Here is a 24,019-nt window from a genome sequence, read left to right on the forward strand (position 1 = left end):
CAAAGGCGTTCTTTATGCTTCCTATAAAATTGATTCTTCATTATCGACAAACTAATTCTTCATTTTGTGTATTGAGAACTTTCGGAAAATCAAATTTTATTTTGAAACTCATTGAATATGATGAACAGAAAAAGTCTACCTTTGATTAAATCATTGATGGGCTAAATAATAAGGGGAAAAATAGATGAATACACGAATATGAAAGTAGGTTTAGCGGAACTCTTAAGATATTTATTCTTGATAAGTGTTGATATAAAGACCATCGAAATGATAAGGTAAGTTCATAAAATTTACAACTTCTTTGTTTATCATTTAAAGTATCATTATTTTAACAATGCGGACTCTTGAGTTTAAAAAGCACTGCAGTTAAATGTTTACGTTACGCGGCATGTCAAAATAATGGGTAAAATTTCATTTATCTTTGTTCATATAACAATGCAAGGAATTATTTGAACACGTATCGATATCATTGTCACACGAAAATCTGTTTTATTTGAGGAGTATGTCGAGTGGAGCTTCCACATGGTATGTATATATAATGTTTATAAAATACATCGTACTGTTTTATGTTGTCAATTATCTATAGAAAAAAAAAACAACTTGTATAATGATAATGCCCCAGAACATGCAAGATCTTTTAATAGACTTATTCGTGTACATCTAAGTGCTCCGACTATAATATTTATTCAACATTTAAAAAAATAAAGGGGAAAAAATACTACATGAATATACATTGTAAAACCAAAGGCTTTTATAGTTTTATGCATGTACGTACACATGTATAATGCACACAGAATTTTACCGAATTATTCTTATTTATTGAATTCTCTCTTGAAACAGAATTAGCGTCCCCCTCGAGAGTTTCTCACTCATATTGAGTGAGGCTACACCGGTTGTAGGTGGAGGTTTCACATTTAAGACATATACTCTCACAAAGGGTCAGTGATCAATGAGAGGCATTTTCATGCAAGCATGCTGTGACACCAGTCAAAATTTCAAAACACTATAACTTTTGTAATAATTTCGAAAATGAAATATAATATTTTCACCATAGATTTAAATAAAAGTGATTAACAGAAGTGCAATTTTTTGAGGAAATATGTTCAACGATACTCAAGATATCAGAATTCTAAATTTGGACTTCAGTATGTTCTCTCAGTTTTTGGTATTGGATTAATACGACCGTTCTCCACGTCCCGCAGTGGGATTTGAACCTGCGACTTAAGGGTCGAATCTCTGCGCCACGCGGGTGACTATTGTCTTCAAATAAATCATAAAAGATGTTCTAATTTTTTAAAGATAAAACATCACGGCTATAGAGATGGGTTGTGGTGGTAGTAAAGAAACAAAGAGTGAGCAGCCCAGACCAAAGACTGCTGGAACACAAACAGCCCAAACTCCTTCAGAGAAGCCGGTAACTAACGGAGTCGTAGAACCAACAGGAAACGGAAGTACTGACGTCAGCGAGGAGGAAGAGACGGGGTCCGACTGTTTGTTCATTTCTACAGACCCGGGCAATGAGACAGTAAGAGTGTATTCGATTAAGACAACCCGTGTCGCACTAGTGTTAAATATGCGCATGCTCACTGATTGAACTCTAGTGATCTAAATAAAACATCTCGTGTTGTTTAGTGTTTGTATAAATATGGCGGGGAAAACAGTATATATTCCCTGTATATCGGGTTTGAACAGGACAAACGATTGATCAACAAACAATATCCAATTATCAAATAAAGAATAGCAGATAATTTATTAGAAGACCTCAAAGCTGAAATTAATTGTTTAACAAAATGTATCTTTTACAGATGGTTTGTACATATTTTATTGTATAAATACTATACAAATGGTTTGAACACAAGTTCTAACAACTTACTAGGTTCTCACCATACAACTGTCAATATATATACATAGGGAAAAAGGGAAAAAGAAATATTGATGTACAAACATGTTTGTTAAATTGAAACATACATTTGTTACATATGATAAATATATAACTATATAGAGTGTAAGTGTTAGGCAGTAATAATTAATTTATTCTACCAGAATCTCTTATAAATTTTTGAACTGACTGAAAAATATATTTATTGATTTCTACATTTTGCGACTCATCTCCCCACAGAAGTAAGTGGCAATCAATAATGTTCAATTTAATATTTGGTTTCGTAAGACACAGTAAATCTTTGAATAGTTTTTCTCTAGCATATTGGTACTGATTGCAGACAAAGAAAAAATGATATGGGTGTTCTGGTGTACCACTTGAACAGTTAGGAGTCTCGATAATGTTTCTTCTATAAAGATCATAATTTAAAATGCAATTGTGTCGTAGTTTAGTATGTATGATGTTAAGTCGTCTATTATTATGGGAGAAATAAGAAGGGGGGTCTGCTGGGTTTTTATGTATGTTGTTTTTAAAGCTGCTAAAAGATATGCTGTTTCTAGTGGTGATACTCAGACTATTCCATTGGTTTATTGTATCAGGAACAAAAGATTCCTTAAATATTTCAAGTCTACATCTAAGAATCTCTATTGCGTGTATCGTACTTTGATTCATTACGTCTTGTTGCGGGAACAATACTTTTTAAATAATCGGGTACTAAGTTGTGATGTACTTTATACATAGTATTTAGTTTTGCTACTTTTCGCCTATCTGCAAGAGGTTCCCATCCTGTTTCTAAATAAAATGCATCTCTTGAAGCGATAATTGGTAACTCCGTAATTATTCTTGCAGCATAAAGCTTTTTACAGATACAGCATGTATTTTATAGATTATTTATCCTTGCAATATTATTTAACAAGTCAATACCTCCTCTTATCAAAATAAAAAAAAAGTAGAATGAGAATGTCTTCACATACATACATGTCAATAGTTTTAAATATAATAGTGACGTTCCATCGTTTTTGAAGGGGGGGGGGGCAATCCAGAGAACAAAAACGAAACTTCAATTCCAATTTAGTTTCAGGAGGGGGATGTAGGTCCCACTTCCTTCAGTACCAAATTTTATTCATACAAGACGACTTCACCCTTGCTTGACTTTACTGTAACAAAAAAGGGGGAGGAAGCTATCGGTGGTCTTTCAATGAAGATTTGCTAAAAGTAAAGAAAAGTTTGGAAAAAATGTGGGAGGCGCTTCCACCAGATGCTACGTGCCTGCATTCTCTCTCCCTCCCCGGTAACATTTTGCACGGGGTATAATAATTGGTCAGAAAAGTACCATAGCTGACATTTTTCAATAACATAGTGTTAGTCATAGAATGAGAGAGACATATACTTTTACAAAAAATATGACGCCGGTTGGAAAGAAAACTTGAGCTAATGTGTTTTTCATGGTCTTACATGGCTGTGGATTTTAATTTTGAGCCTGTAAAAATAATGTTCAATATTTTAACTAAAATTATTTTTTGAAAAAATACTCATGAAATTGATCAATAATTATTACGATTGTAATTAAAGGCTGAAAAGGTAATTTCTACATACTTAGAACATTTATTGTAAACAAAGAACCGGTTCGATCTGGGGACCCGACCTCCATATTTATAAGATTACATTGTAATACATGCATGTAACTGAAATTGCTCTCACATTTGATCCTGTAATTATCTTAAAACTGAATTATTAATAATAATAATTTACTTCATAAGGTAATTAACACGACATGTCTATGCTGCGATTGTTAAATCTATAAATATAATTTTAGTGAATCAATATGCATCTATTAGACATTTTTATAATCAAGGGGCCCGTTTTACAAAAGAACTTACACCTAAGACCAAAATTTATTCTGCGATTTTATTCTTCTTGAAAAGAATTTAGAATGTTTCTATGGTGTCAATTTCTAAAACAGTTAATTAACTATTTCTTAATAATTTATAATCAACATATGTTTTTGGATATAATCGTAAGTTCTTTTGTAAAACGGGACCGAGAGATTCGGGCAATAATTATAGGCAGATTTACATTAAAAAGCTTGATAAACTTTTTTATTTTTAAAAATTAAAAACTGTCAATGATATCACAACAGTATTTATAAGAGGTTGAGCTAAAAAATAAAAAAAATAAAAAAGGGGGGTATGTCAAAATTATATTGCAGACTTTTTTCATTGACGTAATAAATTTCTAATACAAAAACTGACAAATTTATGCAGAAACAGTTTTCGCATTAACAATGCGACTTCACTTCCCGCCATTTCTTTTACCTGTTACTCCAGGTAAACTGAGGAGTATACTCGCGTAACACGGGTTGATCACCCATGTCGAAGATAGGTTGTTTTATTTACAACACTAGTGACTCGTGTAACCCGTGTCGCTTAATCGAATATACCCTAAGATGTGACTAAGAACCCTTAACACAATCAGTTTAATGACAGTGACTGTCGTAAATTTTATATTAGGCTAAAATCATAAATTAAAACATCTTCTGAAGAAAAAAAGATTGTATAATTATGTAAAATACTGCGTACAACAAACCATCTTATATATGCAAGGAGAGGGTTTCATAAAGTATGCTTGAAACAGATCCTTCTTAACAGAGAAAGATTATCAAAGTTTATGGGGACATGTATCTGAACAAACATCTCCAAGCCATTTATAAAAAAAGTTTAATAATAGAGGAACGTACTGGTTGACGGTTTGGTCTATTGAGAGTGTATTTAGCATATTTAAAGATCCACATACCATCATTGATATCTTAAACGATATACAAAGCCTGTAATCAAAGTTGTAAGAGAACAGTTATCTTGCAGTTTTGATTTATTTAACATACATGCAACTGTTGACAAGTAATCGGACTGTCTCTGTTGATACGTTTGTTCTGCTATCACGTACGCCATCATATTCTGTTCCATAAGTTTTTTTTTTTAAAAATAAAGCTAGCTTTTTTATTCTTTATCAAAAACTCAAGTTCAATATAATGTATAAATTATACTTCGCTGAATTTGCTTATTTAAAAAAACATAAAGAAGAAGTTTTTTATTACAACATGTACAACAAATTATTTTTTATTTAAAAATATCAGGTCAGGTTCTTAAGAAAATCATTATCACACAAATAAAATGGGAATAGCATTTTTTAAAGAAAGTGTGAACAAACGAGGAAGAAATTACACGTGAACTTACTTACAATTCAGTACTGAAGAGGCGATTCCCGAGGGAAAAGACTGCTATTGTTTTTAGAGGCAAATTTAGGGTCCCCGTTGGCTTCATTGCTTCATTGCAAATCCCTGCTCCGTGTCCTTCGAGCGAAGACCCTTCTAGACCCACCCACCCCCCAAATTTAACTGATTTTTAACGAAGAACCTACAAATACAAACATATTTTAGTATTACTATTCAAATCATGCAAAATTTCTCATCCCAGAGATTATTTCAAATCACTTATTTTGCTTATCACTGAGTTGTGATTGAAGTTCATTTTCTTGAATCATTCCCTGTATTTCATGATGTTTTACAAACCCTTTTTATCACGTTATTTCCCGATAATGACGAGGAGCACACGGCTGGTGTGACCACTCGGCAGGGGATGCTCACTCCTCCATGGCACCTGATCCCACCTCTGTTTTAGAGGTCTGTGTTTGCTCTGCTCCAAGATTTGTATTGTTAAACGGAATTTTGAAAACTGTATGTTACTCCATGTATAACATATTTCATCACCCCTTTATTTCACCGTGTGCCAAGACACCTCTCGGCTTTCTTCTTGTCTTCTCATTATACCCCCCGCTTGAAAAGTGGGGGGGTATATAGTAATCGTTAATTCCGTCCGTCCGTCTGTACGTCCGTCCGTCCGTCCGTCCGTCTGTTACGCTTTGGGGTACCCATCTCTTATCCGCAACTCCTCTAATACCACTGAATGAAATTTGATGAAACTTTCACAGAATCTTTATTACATATTGCCATTGTGCACCTCCTATTTTACTTTTTGATCCGACACATATTTTGAGTTTCCCGGCCACAGGAAAACATGGACTTTTTCACCAGTTATAACCATATGGGAGGCGGGGGGTATCATTTAGTGAGCTCATCGCTCATAGTACCTCTAGTTTTTGTTGTAATCAATGTTGCAAATGATTTGAGAAAAAAAAAGCCATAAAATTTAGTACATGTATTTCCCAGACAAGTTGATATTTCGGTGAAAATGATGAAGATATGGGGCAAAATTAGTCACAAATTGTTTTCAGTGTCTTTAATTTAACTGAATTGAAGCTTTTGTAAATTTATTATTAACTATTTATCACGACTCCTTCTATATGTAATATAAATTAATTTCAGCTTAAAATAGACGGTGAGCTGCCGGAATATAACCACATTAAACCCTCTGAGGAACCGCAAGAAAATAACATAAAGAGGGCTACAAATGTGAAATTCTTTGAGGACTGGTTCCCGGTATATTCAACGGAAACGGATGCTGATTCCAGACCGCGAACGGTAACACATATAGAACTCAACGTCCCCTCGTCCCGCAGGAAACTTACAATAGCCGACATAGACAAGAGAGCCCGAGAGGTACGTAATTCATAGTTACGACTTTTCCCCACACCATCACAGGTGGAACTTGCAAGGATGGTGCAGCACAACAAGTGCAGAATTTTGTATATATTACATGTATACGTATTTACAGTTAATAGAAAAAAAATTAAATACAAGCAATCATGTGCTCTTCCTGGACCTAGCTTATAAGGATGGTTAACCATGCACCTTGAACAAAATGTTGGAAGTGACATGCATTATTTCTCATGAAGGCTTAGATTTATACATAATTATTATGATAATTTTATATTTAGGCAGGAAATAAATCTTATATTAAGACTACAAGAATTTACGAAATGCATTTTTTGCCGGTAAAGTTTGCTATTTCACCATGAAAGCTAAAAATAAGTGTTTACACTTCAAAAGCTAATGCTATGCTATTTTAGGCATTTTTTTTTAAGATTAGCTGTACATGTATATTTGCACTTTGGCTTTTTCTTTCAATTAATTCACAGACCCCTAGAGACCAAATTTCTAGTTTTAAGAGCCTAAAGGACTACTTGTTACGGGATCTGGAAGGACAGACTGACAGGGAGCGACTAGCGGTACGGGCCATTATCGTCTGGCTCAGTGTGCAAGATGAGACCAAGTTCAGTTCCTTACCAGCTAATGAGGAATCGCCAGCGGGATTTCTATCTCTACTGGCTAAAAAACAAACTATGTTCTCCACATTCTTTACGGTTCTCTGTAGGTACGTGTTAAATAATTTTAAAGAAGAATTCTAGTCTTTTACTGTTGAAACATATAAAGATATCTAAAGGATGTTCTTTTCACTTTAGAAAATTTGGTTTGACTTGCGTCAAAATCAAAGGAGTATCCAAAGCGGGGGATTATCAGCCGGGTGATGTCATTAAGAAGGAAACCAGTGCAGATAACTGGGCAGCCGTTTATTTAGAGAACACCTGGAATATTGTGCACCCATTCTGGGTCTGCAGAGGGCTTTTTGGTCATAAACCTGGCGGATGGATCAAACTAGAAGCGGGCGGGAGAGCTGTCGGCAAATCAGAGGGAGCTTCGGCAGGTGTGTTGAGACGTGCATTTCAAGAATATTATATTTTCCCAAATCCAATGGAGTTTATTCACACTTGTCATCCAGACGATTCAAAATGGCAAATTTCAAATAAGAAAATTAGTCGAAATGTTTTTGAAAAGATGCCTTATTTGTTGCCTACCTTTTTTGGAATGGGATTGAAGTTATTATCGACCGAGAGCTGTTTGTTAAATACAGTTGATGGTGCATGCCTCATAGAAATTCAGGCTCCTCTTAAAAATGCGAATGAAATTGATCTTTGGTATGAACTGTACCTTAAAGAAGGAACTGGGGAGACCGAGAAAGAGAAACGCATGTTACAACGAGAAAATATTCCTAAATTAGTGGCGATGATTAGATGTGGCGACTTGTGGCAATTCAAGTTATCACTGCCGATAAAGGGAACATTCAAAATTTGCTGCTATGGAGGTCCTTATAAATCGACATTAGCGAGAATAGCTGAATTTAGAATTGACTGCAAACAACACAATAAGGACTGTAATATTTTGCCCTTTGATCCTGGTCGTATTGGATTTGGCCCCGGGCCAGCTGCCGCAGAAGCTGGATTTTTTCTCCCATCCCACGCTGGGGGACTGGTATCTGTTAAAGTCAACACAAAAATAGAAATAACATTCATTGTGGAAAGAATAGTGATTGAACGTACCACAATTCAAGCAACATTAAACAGTTCGAAATTTGATCAGACGGTGCTTGAAAATCTTGTTAGTGTTCGAACTAGTGAAGAATCGAACACCGTTTATTTTGAAGCCCAAGTGCCGGAAGATGGTGAATACGCTTTATCAATCAAAAAAGTCGAACAAGAACAAACACAAGCTATGACGTCACCCCAAGAGAAGAAAGTGACACAGCCCCAGTTTAAAGAGAAGACAACCACCGTCTGTAACTACTTGTTATCAACATTGATCAAAACAAAAGAGGTGAATCTTTTGTATTTTCTACAAGGAACATTGGGGATACGCTTATGTTAATCATTATTTTGAATTTAAGCTTTCTCGTGTTATTATCTTATTAATAGCAATGAATAATTATTTAAAAAGTGTATATATATATATTTCACAAATCGATGTATAAAATTTGATTTTGTGTTAAAAAAAGCCAAAGAGCACATGTAAACATTTAATATATCTCATTATTATTTCTAGAAAGCCAATCAGAGAAATGCCAGAACTGAACTACAGACCACATTGGCTACTGTTCTGCCGTCTGGAGAGGGGTTAAAACATGGCATTGAAAATATAGAGAACGGAATCAAACGCTGTATGAAACAGGACATCCCGTCTACAGATGATCAGATAGTGGCGGCAAAATCTAAACTGGAGCTGTTTAAATTAAAGAATGGTAAAAAATTATAGTAAACTATGATTTGAATAATTATCCACAAACATGATATCTCTATTAACGAATATATCCAATGCAAACCTGTAGAAACAAAATGGTTTCTCCCTGTACTGCAGTAATCGTGACAATGTTCTGACCGAAGAAAGAAATGAAATTCAGCTTAAAGCACATCATCAATGGCAAAATTTAAGACAAATTGTTAAAAAAATAAGAAGGTCGACTCTACAGCAGTGTTTGTTTGCCCGCTCCCCTCTTCGGATAAAAATATTGAAATAAATAAATGAAATAGACTGAAAACTCGGTCTGAAATAAATAGACACGCTTGATTTAAACCAAAAAAAGACAAACTAGAGTAAAAATTATTTGACAAATAGGACCTAAAATGGATAAATTGGACTCATAAATTAATAAATAGATGATAAATCTGTGTATATAATTATTGAGTTTACAGCTGGAATACGTACAATACAATTCTGAACCTTATAATTCATATGTAAACAAACAGGTTTCACGCAAATCAATTTTAAGGGATTCTTATATTTTTTTTATTTCTTTGCGATAAGTTCTAGATCATTTCAATAATTAATGTAATACTTAATAAGGAAGGGAATTCAAGGTACTTATTCCACAAATTAAAACAAATACACAATGTTTCAATATGTCTCGGGGTTTGTTCGGTTAATATCGCATGTACATGCATCTTATGATGATACAACTTTTAATGAAATACCCAAAGCTGTTCGAGAAATTGGCAATTTTCTTTGGACCATCAATTTTCATTTTCCTTGGAGTGAAACTTTAAAGATAAGAATATGTACTTTATTGTTACATGTATTAAATACTAGTACTTCTATTTGATCCTATAACCTGACAATTTATTTAATTCAGAGGTGCGAAATGCGCATTTGCGTCGTAACATTCACGTGACGAGGAAGGCCATTGATCATATAAAGTCCTCTCCATACAGTCGGATCTGTGAAAAGGAAATTCACGACCTCGAGACGTTCGAAAAGGAGCTGGAAAAATTAAATAAATTTCCCCAGGAACCCCCGACATTACACTGGGCTGTTGGGGAACTGGCGAACTCTCCCGTAGTGACTGAAGAGGTCGTTAACACAGTGAGGGCATTTCTCATGCTTCTGGGGGAACCAGCTGAAACTTTAAAGGTAAATATAGAAATAACCTTTCTTTTCTGCTTCAATTCCAATACTCGGGACAATGAAGTTTATTACAGCAAATGTACATCAATCTCATGCAAGGTAACCAGGTTCAATAATTTACCCCCCCACCCATGCAATCATGGTGTCAATGCTTTATTGTACTGTCAAGAAAGTTTTTGGATTTAAGCATAAATATACAGCTCAACAAACTTTTTAAGCTCACATGGTTTTTCGCACAAATTAAGGTCACATTTTTGTAATGAAAAGTACTATTTTAGAACCTCGGAACGATGACATAGCCCTACGTTATATTACATATACAATGTCAAGCATAAATGTCCTTTAAAATTATTATCTTAAGTTTCCAAAGTGGATGTTTTAGAGGGGAATTAATTAATAAATGGTACGATGTTTCTACTATAGGCATCTACCATAGGTTTTTTTTTTTTTACAAATAATATAAAACGTTCTTTCTTTGATACAATGTAGTTGAAAATTTTAAATTTTCTTCTTAAAGGTGAGTATCTTTTAAAATTGTTTGCTCATTTACCATACTCATCTGGGTTTTGTCGAAATGTAGCACCAAAAAGGGATAACAATGTAGAGAGAAACCATAATACAGGGTAGTATAATGAAGTATTGTTTATTTTTTTAAATAGTAAATTTTTTCTATGATAAGGAAAATTCTTCTGCATTTACGGTTTGAAACGTTAAAATTTTGCTATGGGATGAATCTTTCATGATTCTAGTTTATTAGAAGGTGACGATGAAAAATGCCACCTTATTAACATACAAAGCAGTCAAACAGATGAAAAATACTATCATCACCCTGCGCTAAAGAGTCAGAATGTACAGAAAATACAAGTTACAGTAGCTGTACTGTGCCCGTGTCTATGTTTCTGCAAAGAACCACTGCTTTCAAAAGAACGGATAAAAAGACAGCTGCAATTGGCAAGAAACTAAAAAATATCAAATGGAAATAATTGTTATTTTTCAGCCAAGAATATATTCAAGTTCTAGCAATTGATTTGTATGAATTATGTTTTAGTAAATGAAATAAAACTCAAATAATGTAAACAAATACTTTTAAAATGTATTTTGATGCCTCAACACAAAATATAACATTATAACAATGTGACCTTAATTTGTGCGAAAAACCATGTGAGCTTAAAAAGTTTGTTGAGCTGTTCAGTGTATATCATCAACAATCACGTGAATGAGTTTTTGATTTGAACATATCTTAGTGCACAATTCATACAAAAGGATTGGTTAAAAGTTCTAGCAACGTAGAAAAACCTTTCCCTGTAATATATACAATAATTATATTTATACTAATTGAAAAACGAATTATCTATAATTGTAGTGAAAATGTAAAGTTATACATGATAAATATATACAAAATATTTCAAAGACAGTTATTAAAGATTAAGAGTAAATACAATGTGTAAATTGTTTACGCTAGGTGCATTTGTCAACATAGATCGTGACGTAATGCAAAACGATTCACTTCACTAGAATTGATAATAAAGATCTTATTTGTATTGTATGTATCTTGTGTTTTAGACCTGGAACAAAATTCTTGATGTTCTACGTCCGCCAGCGGAGAATCTGCAACTCGTGAGTCTCACGGCACGTATCAAAGAAAAAGAGAGTTCCAAAGAGCCACTAGACACTGCCAGAAAACGTGAAGTTCAGGAGTGTTTGAGAAAATATACCGTTGATCAAGTCAGAAATATTAACGTTGGAGCTGCGGTTATATATGATTGGGTAAGAATGTGTAGAGTTTGAATAGAAGTCATTCCTACAAGTTCAAACATAGGAGTATACGATTTATGAAAAAGTAATTCTAGAACATGTATAAGTCTTAAGTTAATAAGAATTTAAAATTGAATGGTGCTAATATGGAAGAAATCATCATTGTTGTTGTATACGTCCAATATTCAAAAATACAGACAAAAGTAATTATTTAGCCCACATGATAAGCCAAACGCTCAAATGAACGTTTCTGATCAGAAGGTACCTTATATTCGTTTACTGGTCATGCCTTCTGAAAAGTTTTCAACTTTTTCTTTAGAACCACTGGGCTAGTTTCAATCTAAATACTGGAAGTCCACAAAACATCCTTGCAAGAAAGAAGTTTTTTCAATTGTGAAGCTTTAGCTTCTTTTAGGATGACAATTAAAAATAATAAGATTTTTTTTTCGAAAGAAAAACTGGTCAGAAATGATAAGGTTTAAGTTGAAGCATCCTCAGTTAGATCAGTTCACTTGTCTTCAAGTCATGGTCCTGATAAATAGGGTAAGCAATAACAACCGAAAAATACGTGTTTTACACTGGTATAGGAAAAAATTCTTCCAATTACAAAGATGAAATATTCCTTTAGATTTTTTCGTTCACTCTCTCTAGTTTGTCTCATAATGTGACCTAATCTTAGCTCAAGAATCATAACGAAATCATACTTGAATCTACACTGTTTGGGGACTCAGACATAGGGGCCAATAACATGCTAAATTTAATATTACGTAATGATTATATATATACAAATTTGTATATACAGGTCAAAACACATTTTAAACTCACATAGTTTTTCGCACAAATGAACGTCACATTGTTATAACGCGAAATTGAGTTGCTCTTGGATGATAAATTATGACAGCTCCCAAATGGTTTTTCATGGTTTCTTATCAAATGCAGTCATCTTTGTATCCGTTCTATTTGAAGCAGTCCTTTGCCTTGCCAAGACACAAAAACAGTGCAGCTCAGTTAACTTCTGTACTTTCTGTGCATTAATATGCCTCTAAAGCGCAAGATGATAACAGTATTTCTCAGCTGTTCGACTGCTTTCCATGTTCAAAGCTGGCATTTTTTCTTGGTTACTTTCTGAAATTTTGCATCATGAAAGATACGTCCAACCGCAAAGTTTTCAAAGTTGCAGACCTTAAATGTTAAATAATTTTCTTTTCAATAGCAACAATTTGCTATTTTTAAAGATAAAAAATACAGTACTTTATTATCCTATCTTTTGGCATGTTTTCTTTATACAACATTGTCATTTTTCGGCGATCCATTTCGACAAAACCAAAACGAGTACGGAAGATGTGCAAAGTACTTAGAAAAATACTCATCTAAAAAACAGAGTTTGTAAATTTCTACAAAATAGTATCAAAAAAGCTCGATTGATGTAATTTGTATATACCTACTGGAGAATCATATAGATATAACACCATACCATTTATTAAGTTCCCTTTAAAACATCGACGTTGAAAACTTACGATAATGATTCTTAAGAAAATAAGCTTTGACATTAGATATTTTATATAACTAGGGTCATGTCTCGTGCTGAAGTTCGATTATGTGTACATGTAGTTTTTTGCAAGAATAATGGGACCTTAAATTGTGCGAAAAACCATGTGAGTTTAAAAAGCGCATTGAGCTGTACATGTATAGTCATTACGTAAAATCAAATATTAGCAAGTCACTGGTCCCTGTGGATTGAGTATATCAAAATACATAACTTGACCTTGCTATTCTGATTTTTAAAAACATATTTTATTGATTGAAAGTTAAAAGAAAGCTAAAATCGGGAAGCAAATTTTATACAATGCATACCTACAAATTTTTATAAAAATTCTCTCCTAAAAAGATGGACATTTAAGTCAGTTTTATACTAAATCAAAACATTCAAATTCGATTAAGTTATTACCCCATTAATTTTACCGCAATAATCTAGCCGCTATATTGGATATCGAGTCATTTTCTTCTTGGGAATCTAGAGGGAAAAAACTTTGATAACAGCAAGGCTAATTTGTCTCATTTCCTGTGTGCTGAAATAAATTTGTAACAAAATTTAAGAAAAATTGAACAAGAACATCTTGCATTACTTATATTCATTATATAACTGCATATTGATAATGACTACTTTTTGCTAGGTTGTAATAAACTCGGATAGCACAAAAGGTATCACACGTACAATGTAATGCATGTAGAGTAGATTCTTGTTTGTTGCTTTTTTTGCTTTAATTTTTCATAAATGTAGATCCATATAACAACTTAAATATATATCTGATGGTATCATTATCAACAGAATAAATTCATTTTTGTTACTTGTTTTTACTTAAAACTTACCAATCAATGTCACGAAAATACAAAAAAAAAAAATAGATAAAAAAAGAAGAATAAACTACTAGTAATTGAACATATAATGAAGGGAGAGAGTAATACAGTAAACCCTTTTCCATATCACATCCTGTATCAGCCTGAGACACCAATTTCAGCTAGAGTGCCGAATTAAATATAGTTTATATAGTAATGGCTTTTATCATATGCTGATCAAAATGTTTCTCCTTTTCTTAATAAAATATGTAATTATAATTGTTTTATAAATTTAAAATGCTGCTCTCCCTCATGCAAGTCTTATATTATTAATAATTTATGAAATAATATATGAATAATTTCATTTTCCTGTCATATTGTAATTTTTGAATATACTGGGTGGTAGTAAGTCCTATCGTAATTTTTGTATTTACTACCACCCGGTAAATTAAAAAATAACAATATGGCATTCGGATTCCTTGTGTTGCCTCGCTTACCTGTATATCGGCTACTGCAAACATTTTTCTACATAATATCTTTGGTTTTGATAGGTTAGAAAACATTCAAGCCCTAAGGCATATTTTGCTTAGATAACTACGAATTGAAATTTACTTCATTTATATTCATGTATATATGCAATATACATTTTTGTTTTGTTTTTAGCTCACCTGAGCCGAAGGCTCAATGTTAATCACATTTTGTTAAAAGGTCTGTCCGATGCATCCGTCCGTCCGTCCGTCTGTAAACTTTTCACATTTTCGACTTCTTCTCAAGAACCAATGGGCCAATTTTAACCAAACTTGGTACAAAGCATCCTTGGGTGAAGGGGAGTTTAAATTGTTAAAATGAAGGGCCAAGTCCCCTTACAAGGGGAGATAATCAAGAAAAGACAAAAATAGGGTGGGGTCACTAAAAAATCTTCTTCTCAAGAACCACTGAGCCAGGAAAGCTGAAACTTATGTGGAAGCATCCTTGGGTAGTGTAGATACTAAATTGTTAAAATCATGACCCCCGGGGATAGGGCGGGGCCACAATAGGGAATCCAAGTTTTACATAGAAATATATAGAACAAATCTTTAAAAATCTTCTTCTCAAGAACCACTGAGCCAGGAAAGCTGAAACTTATTTGGAAGCATCCTTGGGTAGTGTAGATATTAAATTGTTAAAATCATGACCCCCGGGGGTAGGGCGGGGCCACAATAGGGAATCCAAGTTTTACATAGAAATATATAGAACAAATCTTTAAAAAATCTTCTTCTCAAGAACCACTGGGCCAGAAAAGCTAAAACTTATGTGTTAGCATTCTTGGGTAGTGTAGATATTAAATTGTTAAAATCAAGAACCCCGGGGCAGGGCGGGGCCACAATAGGGAAATCCAAGTTTTACATTAGAAATATATAGAACAAATCTTTAAAATTCTTCTTCTCAAGAACCACTGAGCCAGGAAAGCTGAAACTTATGTGGGAGCATCCTTGGGTAGTGTAGATATTAAATTGTTAAAATCATGACCCTCGGGGGTAGGGCGGGGCCACAATAGGAAATCCAAGTTTTACATAGAAATATATAGAACAAATCTTTAAAAATCTTCTTCTCAAGAACCACTGGGCCAGAAAAGCTAAAACTTATGTGTTAGCATTCTTGGGTAGTGTAGATATTAAATTGTTAAAATAGTGACCCCCGGGGGTAGGGTGGGGCCACAATAGGGAATCCAAGTTTTACATAGAAATATATAGAACAAATCTTTAAAAATCTTCTTCTCAAGAACCACTGGGCCAGGAAAGCTGAAACTTATGTGGAAGCATCCTTGGGTAGTGTAGATATTAAATTGTTAAAATCATGACCCCTGGGGGTGGGGCGGGGCCACAATAGGGAATCCAAGTTTTACATAGAAATATATAGAACAAATCTTTAAAAATTTTCTTCTCAAGAACCACTGAGCCAGGAAAGCTGAAACTTATGTGGGAGCATCCTTGGGTAGTGTAGATATTAAATTGTTAAAATATTGACCCCCGGGGGTAGGGTGGGGCCACAATAGGGAATCCAAGTTTTACATAGAAATATATAGAACAAATCTTTAAAAATCTTCTTCCCAAGAACCACTGGGCCAGGAAAGCTGAAACTTATGTGGAAGCATCCTTGGGTAGTGTAGATATTAAATTGTTAAAATCATGACCCCTGGGGGTGGGGCGGGGCCACAATAGGGAATCCAAGTTTTACATAGAAATATATAGAACAAATCTTTAAAAAATCTTCTTCTCAAGAACCACTGAGCCAGGAAAGCTGAAACTAATGTGGAAGCATCCTTGGGTAGTGTAGATTCTAAAGTTTTAAAATAAAAAAGGGAAGGGCGTTGTTGGGCATGATAGGTATAGCAAGAGGGGGAATCTGGTAAAGATCTGCCTCACCTAAGTTACTCAGGTGAGCGATGTGGCCCATGGGCCTCTTGTTTTCTCAAAATGTTAACAATTTAAAAGGATGGATGCATTTGAGGAAATGCTAAATTTTGGTGAGAATAATTTGGCATCTTGGGGGCTGCTCTCTCTAATTCAACATCCCCCGAAATAACCTGGAGGAGCTCAGGTTTGTTGTCTAATTACCGGGGGGGGGGGGGGGGGTACAAGAATGGAAAAATCCCAAGTGCAGTTTTATATAATTACATGAAGTAAAAAGTGTACTCTTGCTCTTGCCATGGTTAAAAAGATTGGCATCAGTCAAATTGCCGTTTATTTTTAGCTCTTCTGTGTCAAATGCTCAAAGAGATAGTTTATTTGCTATGACCATTTGTGCGGTGTGCGTTATCTTTTTTGGAATATGGGCCATAACTCAAAACCCCTTGACCAATCGTCATATTTGTCACATGGTATCCTTGGTTCAAGGGCTACCATTTATATTAAAATTAGGATTCATATTTCAGGTAATAAGGAGCTTAGAATCATCACACTTTGTCAGTTGATCCGGTTTTAACCAAAATGTAGGTCATGATGACCTACTTTTGGAATTTCAAAGCTTTACTAAAATATTCAGGATACTTACAGGCTTCAGATAGATTGTACAATTTATCAGACGAGCGATTCAAATCCCTTGCGTCTCGTTTTTATACCCCCCGCTTGATAAGCGGGAGGGTATATAGTAATCGTTAATTCCGTCCGTCTGTACGTCCTTCTTTTACGCTTTGGGGTACCCATCTCTTATCCGCAACTCCTCTCATACCACTGAATGAAATTTGATGAAACTTTCACAGAATCTGAAATACCCCCGCCTCCCATATGGTTATAATGGCAAAGTCCACGTTTTGCTGTGCCCGGGAAACCCAAAATATGTGTCGGATCAAAAAGTAAAATAGGAGGTGCACAATGGCAATATGTAATAAAGATTCTGTGAAAGTTTCAATAAATATCACCCAGTGGTATAAGAGAAGTTGCGGATAAGAGATGGGTACTCCAAAGCGTAACAGACGGACGGACGTACAGATGGACGGACGGACATACCGATTACAGTGTACCCTCCCACTTTTCAAGCGGGGGATATAATGATATTCTAAATTGCATGTAATTCAATACCCTCAGCAAGCCCATATCATGACTTCGTCTTCTGTTTTCTCCGTTTGAATTCACCAGCAAATTTTTACAGATTTTTACACTTGTTATCGTTTTTTAACAGGAAAATATTAATATTTATTAATTTATTTTTTTGCAGACGAGTGATTTTATCTTTAAATGACGACCAACAGCAGACGTTACGGGCCTTTTGACAAATAAACAGTCAAAAACATCAAACCGGCCGCATTTTAAAGAATTGTCACAATAAAGGAAATACATAGGAAATTCTCAGTGTGATAAAACAAAATAAATTCGTGGTTATAAGATAAGACAGTGTCAACAAGAATTATTGACTCAAATACAAGTCCCACAAGTATGCTTAATTTAGAATGTCTGAATGCTGACAAAAAAGGACGTGTTGATATTGAGGATCTTTGTCATGTCATGTGATAATGCCAATCATTTATGAAAATATATGTGAAGTGCAAAAATCGTTATTTTTTTCATTTGTACTTATGTTTTTTTTAAAATGCAAGTGTACCTTAGCTGTGGGAATCTCTTCATTGGTCAAAACGGTCATGCATAAATGCAATGAATAATAATACCCTATCCAAACCACATCCTGCATCAGTCCAAGACACCAATAGCAGCCGGAGAGCCCATGGTCCAAGGGTATGTTTTATTATGTTTATTAACACTTTACAACTTACTGTACTGTTATGCAACATACACTGAATGTTCACGTCATGGAAATAGAAATTTACCATTTCCCCACAAGCACCTTTTAGCGTGGTACACGTTTTTCTAAAGTTTAGTGTAAATAATATTATGACGCTATATTTCAATACAAAAATAACTTTTCTTATTTGATGAGATTTTTGCAAGTATAAAATAGAAGGAAATAGTCATGAAAGTAACGATAAAATGAACATTTTAAATTGCGTGAAAATGCGTGATTGCGGGGAAACGGTATATGCGTGATTTTGCGTTAGAAATAGGAAATGGTATATGCGTTAAAATGCGTGACTGCGGGGAAGGGGGTTAAATACTAAGTAATGAAATACAGTACACGTCAATTTGAGAAAAAATAAATTATCATGCACGGAATTTTCCAATGTACATACCTCATATGATTTCGGTCACACGGTTTCGTATGTTTCTACGAGGGTTGTTCGATATGTTTTGTGTATTGTACCACAGCGCGATAACGCCTTGCACGATTTCGTCGATATTTATACGCCTGGGTAACTCTATTCAATACCTTGCCAACAGTATAAAAACGAGCCTTCATCTACACATGGTTATAAAATAATCGTCATTTCAATACAGCCAGTCGTTGACCACTGTTGTAAAAATGGTTGGGAAAAGGGTTGAGAATATTGAAGAAATTAGAGCTTATATAAAAGTTCGCACAAAACTCGGTAATTCGGTAAAGCAGATTTTTACTGAATTGGGGGAAGTTTATGGGTCTGATAAGGTATCTTATGAGACAGTTCGTAGGTGGAGACAGAAATGTCTGACTGGCACAGAGTCCGTCAAAGATGCAGCAAAATCGGGTCGACCTATGACTGTATCAGGCAAGACAAATGTCTCAAAAGTCAAGGAAATAATTGAAAGTGATGGCAGGTACACGATTCGTGATATTGCCAAAGCTGTTGGCATATCGCTATCGCGGGTGCATTTCATTTTGAAGCGTATTTTGAAAGTAGACAATTTGCAAACATAGTTACTGGTGACGAAACAAGGGTTCACTATTTCGAACCAGTAAGAAAAATTGGAAACGAATTATGGCTAACCAAACGCGGTAGAAGGCCTGTAGTTGCCAAAAGGACAATGAGCACAAAGAAGGTCCTTTATTGCATATTCTTCTCTTGTGATGGTTTAGCCGTACAAATTCCGGTGCCGAAGGGCAAAAGTGTTACAGGTCGGTATTACCGAGATGTTGTACTGAAAAAGCTCAAGAAATGTTATCAGAAACGACGTCCTGTGTCGGGATTTAGGCATGTTCGCCTTCTTCATAATAATGCTCCATCACATACATTTGAGCTTGTGAAGCAAATTTTGAAGTCTGAGAAGGTTACCGTCTTGCCACAACCACCATACTCTCCGGATCTAGCGCCATGTGACTTTTTCCTTTTTCCAAAACTTAAAAAGTTCTTATCTAGTCGTCGATACAAGTCCCGACAGGCCCTTGGCTCAGCCGTCAGTCAGTGCCTCAGAGGCATACCTAAATCAGCGTACCGTGACGCATTTCAGAAATGGATTCAGAGATTAAAATTGTTTATTTCAAATCACGGAGAATACTTTGAAGGGATGTAATGTCCATTTGAATATTTGAATCGAATGCTTTTGAGATATCGCACAATACACAATACATATCGAACAACCCTCGTACTTCTATTTCCGATGTGTCCGATGCGTAGTTTGAAAAAAAAGTCAATTAGATGATTCTTAAAACCAAAAAGTTAAAACTGAATGATGCAAACATATGTGTATTATTCAGTGGCGTAGCATCGTTTTTGAAAGTGGGGGGGGGGGGGGGGGGCAGCCAGAGAAAAAAAATTTACTTACCTGAAAATTGAATGGTGCTATACGCTGATGGAAATTAATAAGGGAAAACATTTATTTAATTGTGAAATTCGCTATATTGTCATTGGAGTTTGATCAAGTTTATTTCTTTAAATATATGCATCCTAAGTAAAATTTGAGTATCTGGTGTGTCCTCCCTGCTTTTTGATCACTTCCCCCCATCGTCATGGAACTCTCTGAATCAACTTCCGTACATCAGCTTGAGGAATATGCGCGCCACTCTTCTTGAAGAGCTGGGAACATGGCATCAACTGTCTGGGATGGGGCATCACAACCCCTCACCCAACGTCCAAGAACACCCCAGAGGTGTTTAATAGGGTTAAGGTTTGGACTTTTGGATCGCCATCGCAACACTCTGATGTTGTTCTGCGTCAGAAAATCCCTGCTGACGTGAGACGTGTGGAGTCGAGCATTGTCATGTTGAAACTCAAAATGTACGCCCACTTGACGGCGGAAAAGGAAGAACAACAGGCCGCAACACTTCATCTCGGTAACGGACACCAGTCATCCTTCCATCCAGTCAAACATTGTCAGTTCTGTGGTTGTAGGTTATGCCACCTCACCCCATCACCGAGCCGTCACCATAGGAATCATGTTGTTTGATGGTACATTGAAGATTACGTTCACGAAGTGTCGCCAAACGCGTATTCGACCGTCTGCAAAGTCCAAATTAAACCTAGATTCATCACTGAACATGGTACAGCGCCAATGTCGAAGTTGCCTTGCTTGATGTTGTGTAGCCCATGCTCTTCTGAGACGCCTGTGTTCAGCAGTCATGTTCACTCCCACAACAAAGTGACGTGAGTTTAGGCCTGCTGCTTTAAGTCTGTTTCTAACGGTAAGGTCACAAATTCTTATTCCTCTTGCTACTCTGAAATCAGATTTTTTTTATGCTGGTTTGAATCTGTTACGTAGGGAAAGCAGCACCAGCTCACAGTCATTACGTGCTGTTGTTTTACGTTTGGAACCACGAACCGGTCTAATTTTATGCTCCCTTGTTGGCGATACCGATTTAACAGACGTGAAATTACATTTTTTGATTTGTTTAATTGACTTGCAGTCTGACATATATTTTTAATCTCCTTTAATGCATCTAATAGCCTGCCATTTTTGATTTTAGAAAGAGTATGCTCTTGGCATGATTCTCAAAGTACAGGTATACTGACAATTATCGTCTATTGTAATGTAAAATGGGCGTAATCATTCATGAAAATCTTGCAAATCAATTTACAATTGCAAAGTTTCTTTTTGAGTTAAATGAGCTTTAACATTTTCAGTTTACAACAGCTACATAGAGTCTCAAACATATGAAACATGCTAAACATTAGGTAATAGTAGTTCTGAGTTCCCTTATTAATTTCCATCAGTATATTAAAATAGATATCGAGATATGAATTTTTTCGGTCACTTCAGCAAAAGACTCAAATCGACAGTTCTAATCAAAGGGTGCCAGGTATTCGTTTATTTGTCAAGTGCTGTCTGAAAAATTTTCACAATTTTAATTTCTTCTCCAGAACCACTGGGTTAGTTTGATTTAAATACAGTAGCCGGCAAACATCCTTTCATGAAGGGATTTTTTTCAATGGTGAAACTTTCATCTTCTTGGGATAATTATTGCCTGACGTCAAGGCCTCAGGCTGTATAAGGATTGATATTTTCATAATCCGAAACTAATAGATCATACCTAGAGAGCTAGATTTTATGCAAGATGATTTTTATTGGAATTCTTTACCTGCATTTTAAAAGAAACAGTTTTCTGGAAAAAAAAAATGATATGACTGATGCAAAATACTGGAGTGTGTACTTCCTTTACTCTTTTGCATGGAACAGATTATTCCATATGATTCACCGTTTCAACATGTCCGTGTATCCTTTTTTCTGCATTTCTATACTACTGGGTTAGTCCATTTATACTCTACGAAAGGGGTGAATCGCTCTTTTCGCGCCAAATGTCACTGCTTTCTTCGCACCTTTTCCTTGGATTGTTTTATTTTATGAATGGGTGTTTTAACTTTTATGGAATTTAAGTATATCATTTTTAACCTCCTTCTAATGCTTCAGAAATTCTATCTACATGTTAATGTTTTATCTCATTCATTTAAACAACATATCGTATAATATATCGGTATACGGACATGCAATACTAAAGAAATGAGTTTTCTAATTTGTTTCCCGATCCCCCGGTTGGTCTATTCCATAAATGGACTAGTCCACTAATAATAATAAACAACGCCATTTCAACAAAGTCTTGGTCTCCAGATGCATGATCTATTATATGTCTCTGTTCAGATGCACACAATAAATAAGGAAGAAGTGCAAAATCTTGAGTTTTTCTTTCCACACAGGTCTAAGTAGTGAATTTACTTATTTCATTCTCATTATATAATAGTGGGACTACCCCCGCCCTCCTTTTAAGAAAAAAAAATAATAAACACACATTACTACTGTTTACTTCCGTGGAGAAAATACACTCCAACAAAATGTGTATTTAATTATATCCATCTTTTAGAATGTTGACAGTGCATGATTTGGTGACAGATTTTATAATAGGTGTTACAAAAAAGTTCGAAATCAATTTAGATCCAAGGATAGATCACTCCACTTGCAGAAAACCCCAACAGAATACCAACTCTTTATTATGCAGTGTAGAGATGATGATTCTTAAAGTTAAATAAAATCAAGATTTCACACAAGGTTCTCAAAAACAAAAGTATTGCACAAAAGGTTTATCACTCTTCATGCAGATATTGATTGATTTAGTCAGGCAAGCTTTTTAAAAAGCTGTTACTTGTGAATAATAAGAAATTATTTACGAAAGAAATACTGGTTGGAAATGATCGAAAGTTAAAGCATCCTCATGTACATCATATCTGTTCAAGTCATGGCATATCTTGTAAGACTAAGTAGGATAAGACATTTTTACATGACGAGTTTTTACACCGGGGGGGGGGGGGGGTTAATTACCCCCCTCACTTTTTTGCAAAGATAGACAGAGTATAGGCATTGAAAATTGGGGTTAACCTCTTTTGGTGGTTTAGCTCCCCCTTCTAATTAGCCCCCCCCCCTCCCCACTTTTTTTCTTCCGACGCCTATGAACACTAGTTTAGGAAAAGGTCATAAAATACTTTCAATTACAAAATCAAAGTACTGAAAGTACTGGGAAGCGCTAAGCATATCGATTTGAAATTCGTCAGAATTATTTTAATTTAAAATGTCCTGTTGTATTGAATTTTAAGCGATATTTTGACAGTGCGATAGCTCTAGGTCAAGCACAGTTGTCAAAAAGTATGTGAGTCCTAAATATGTAAATCTCGTTAGGATATATATGAAATTCAACATTGTCTCATGCCTTTTTTCAAGCATTATACATTATCTTCGCATGTCACAAGATCAATCAATTTCACTTACAGTACTGTACACGAAATTGCAAGAAAATATTCTTGCGTGTAAAATAATTTTCTTTTCACATTGCCTCGTAAGAATCTATAAGAGGTCGTATTTGCATATGAATTGCAATTATTATACCCCCCGCTTGAAAAGCGGGAGGGTATATAGTGATCGGGATTTCCGTCCGTCCGTCCGTCTGTCCGTCCGTCTGTACGTCCGTCCGTCCGTCCGTCCGTCTGTTACGCTTTTTCTCTTATCCGCAACTCCTCTTATACTACTGAGTGAAATTAAATGAAACTTTCACAGAATCTTTCTTACATATTGCCATTGTGCACTTCCTATTTT

The 24,019-nt window shown here is 35.1% G+C and overlaps 1 protein-coding gene across 1 annotated transcript; it reads left to right on the top strand.

Moving 5' to 3' along the window:
• The first annotated feature begins 1,321 nt into the window (after window positions 1-1,321).
• On the top strand, window positions 1,322-18,093 carry LOC134255383 (hillarin-like). The gene is made up of 8 exons (XM_062737899.1): window positions 1,322-1,525; window positions 6,261-6,494; window positions 6,974-7,209; window positions 7,298-8,486; window positions 8,712-8,907; window positions 9,796-10,073; window positions 11,631-11,834; window positions 17,856-18,093. Exons 1-8 carry the CDS (start codon window positions 1,322-1,324, stop codon window positions 17,877-17,879), a joined length of 2,565 nt encoding a protein of 854 aa, XP_062593883.1. The 3' UTR covers window positions 17,880-18,093.
• Window positions 18,094-24,019: the final 5,926 nt, after the last annotated feature.

The sequence above is a fragment of the Saccostrea cucullata genome, unplaced genomic scaffold (assembly GCF_032062105.1).
Source record: "Saccostrea cucullata isolate Sc308-1 unplaced genomic scaffold, CSIRO_AGI_Scuc_v1 ctg3703, whole genome shotgun sequence".
Taxonomy (NCBI): Eukaryota; Metazoa; Mollusca; class Bivalvia; order Ostreida; family Ostreidae; genus Saccostrea; species Saccostrea cuccullata.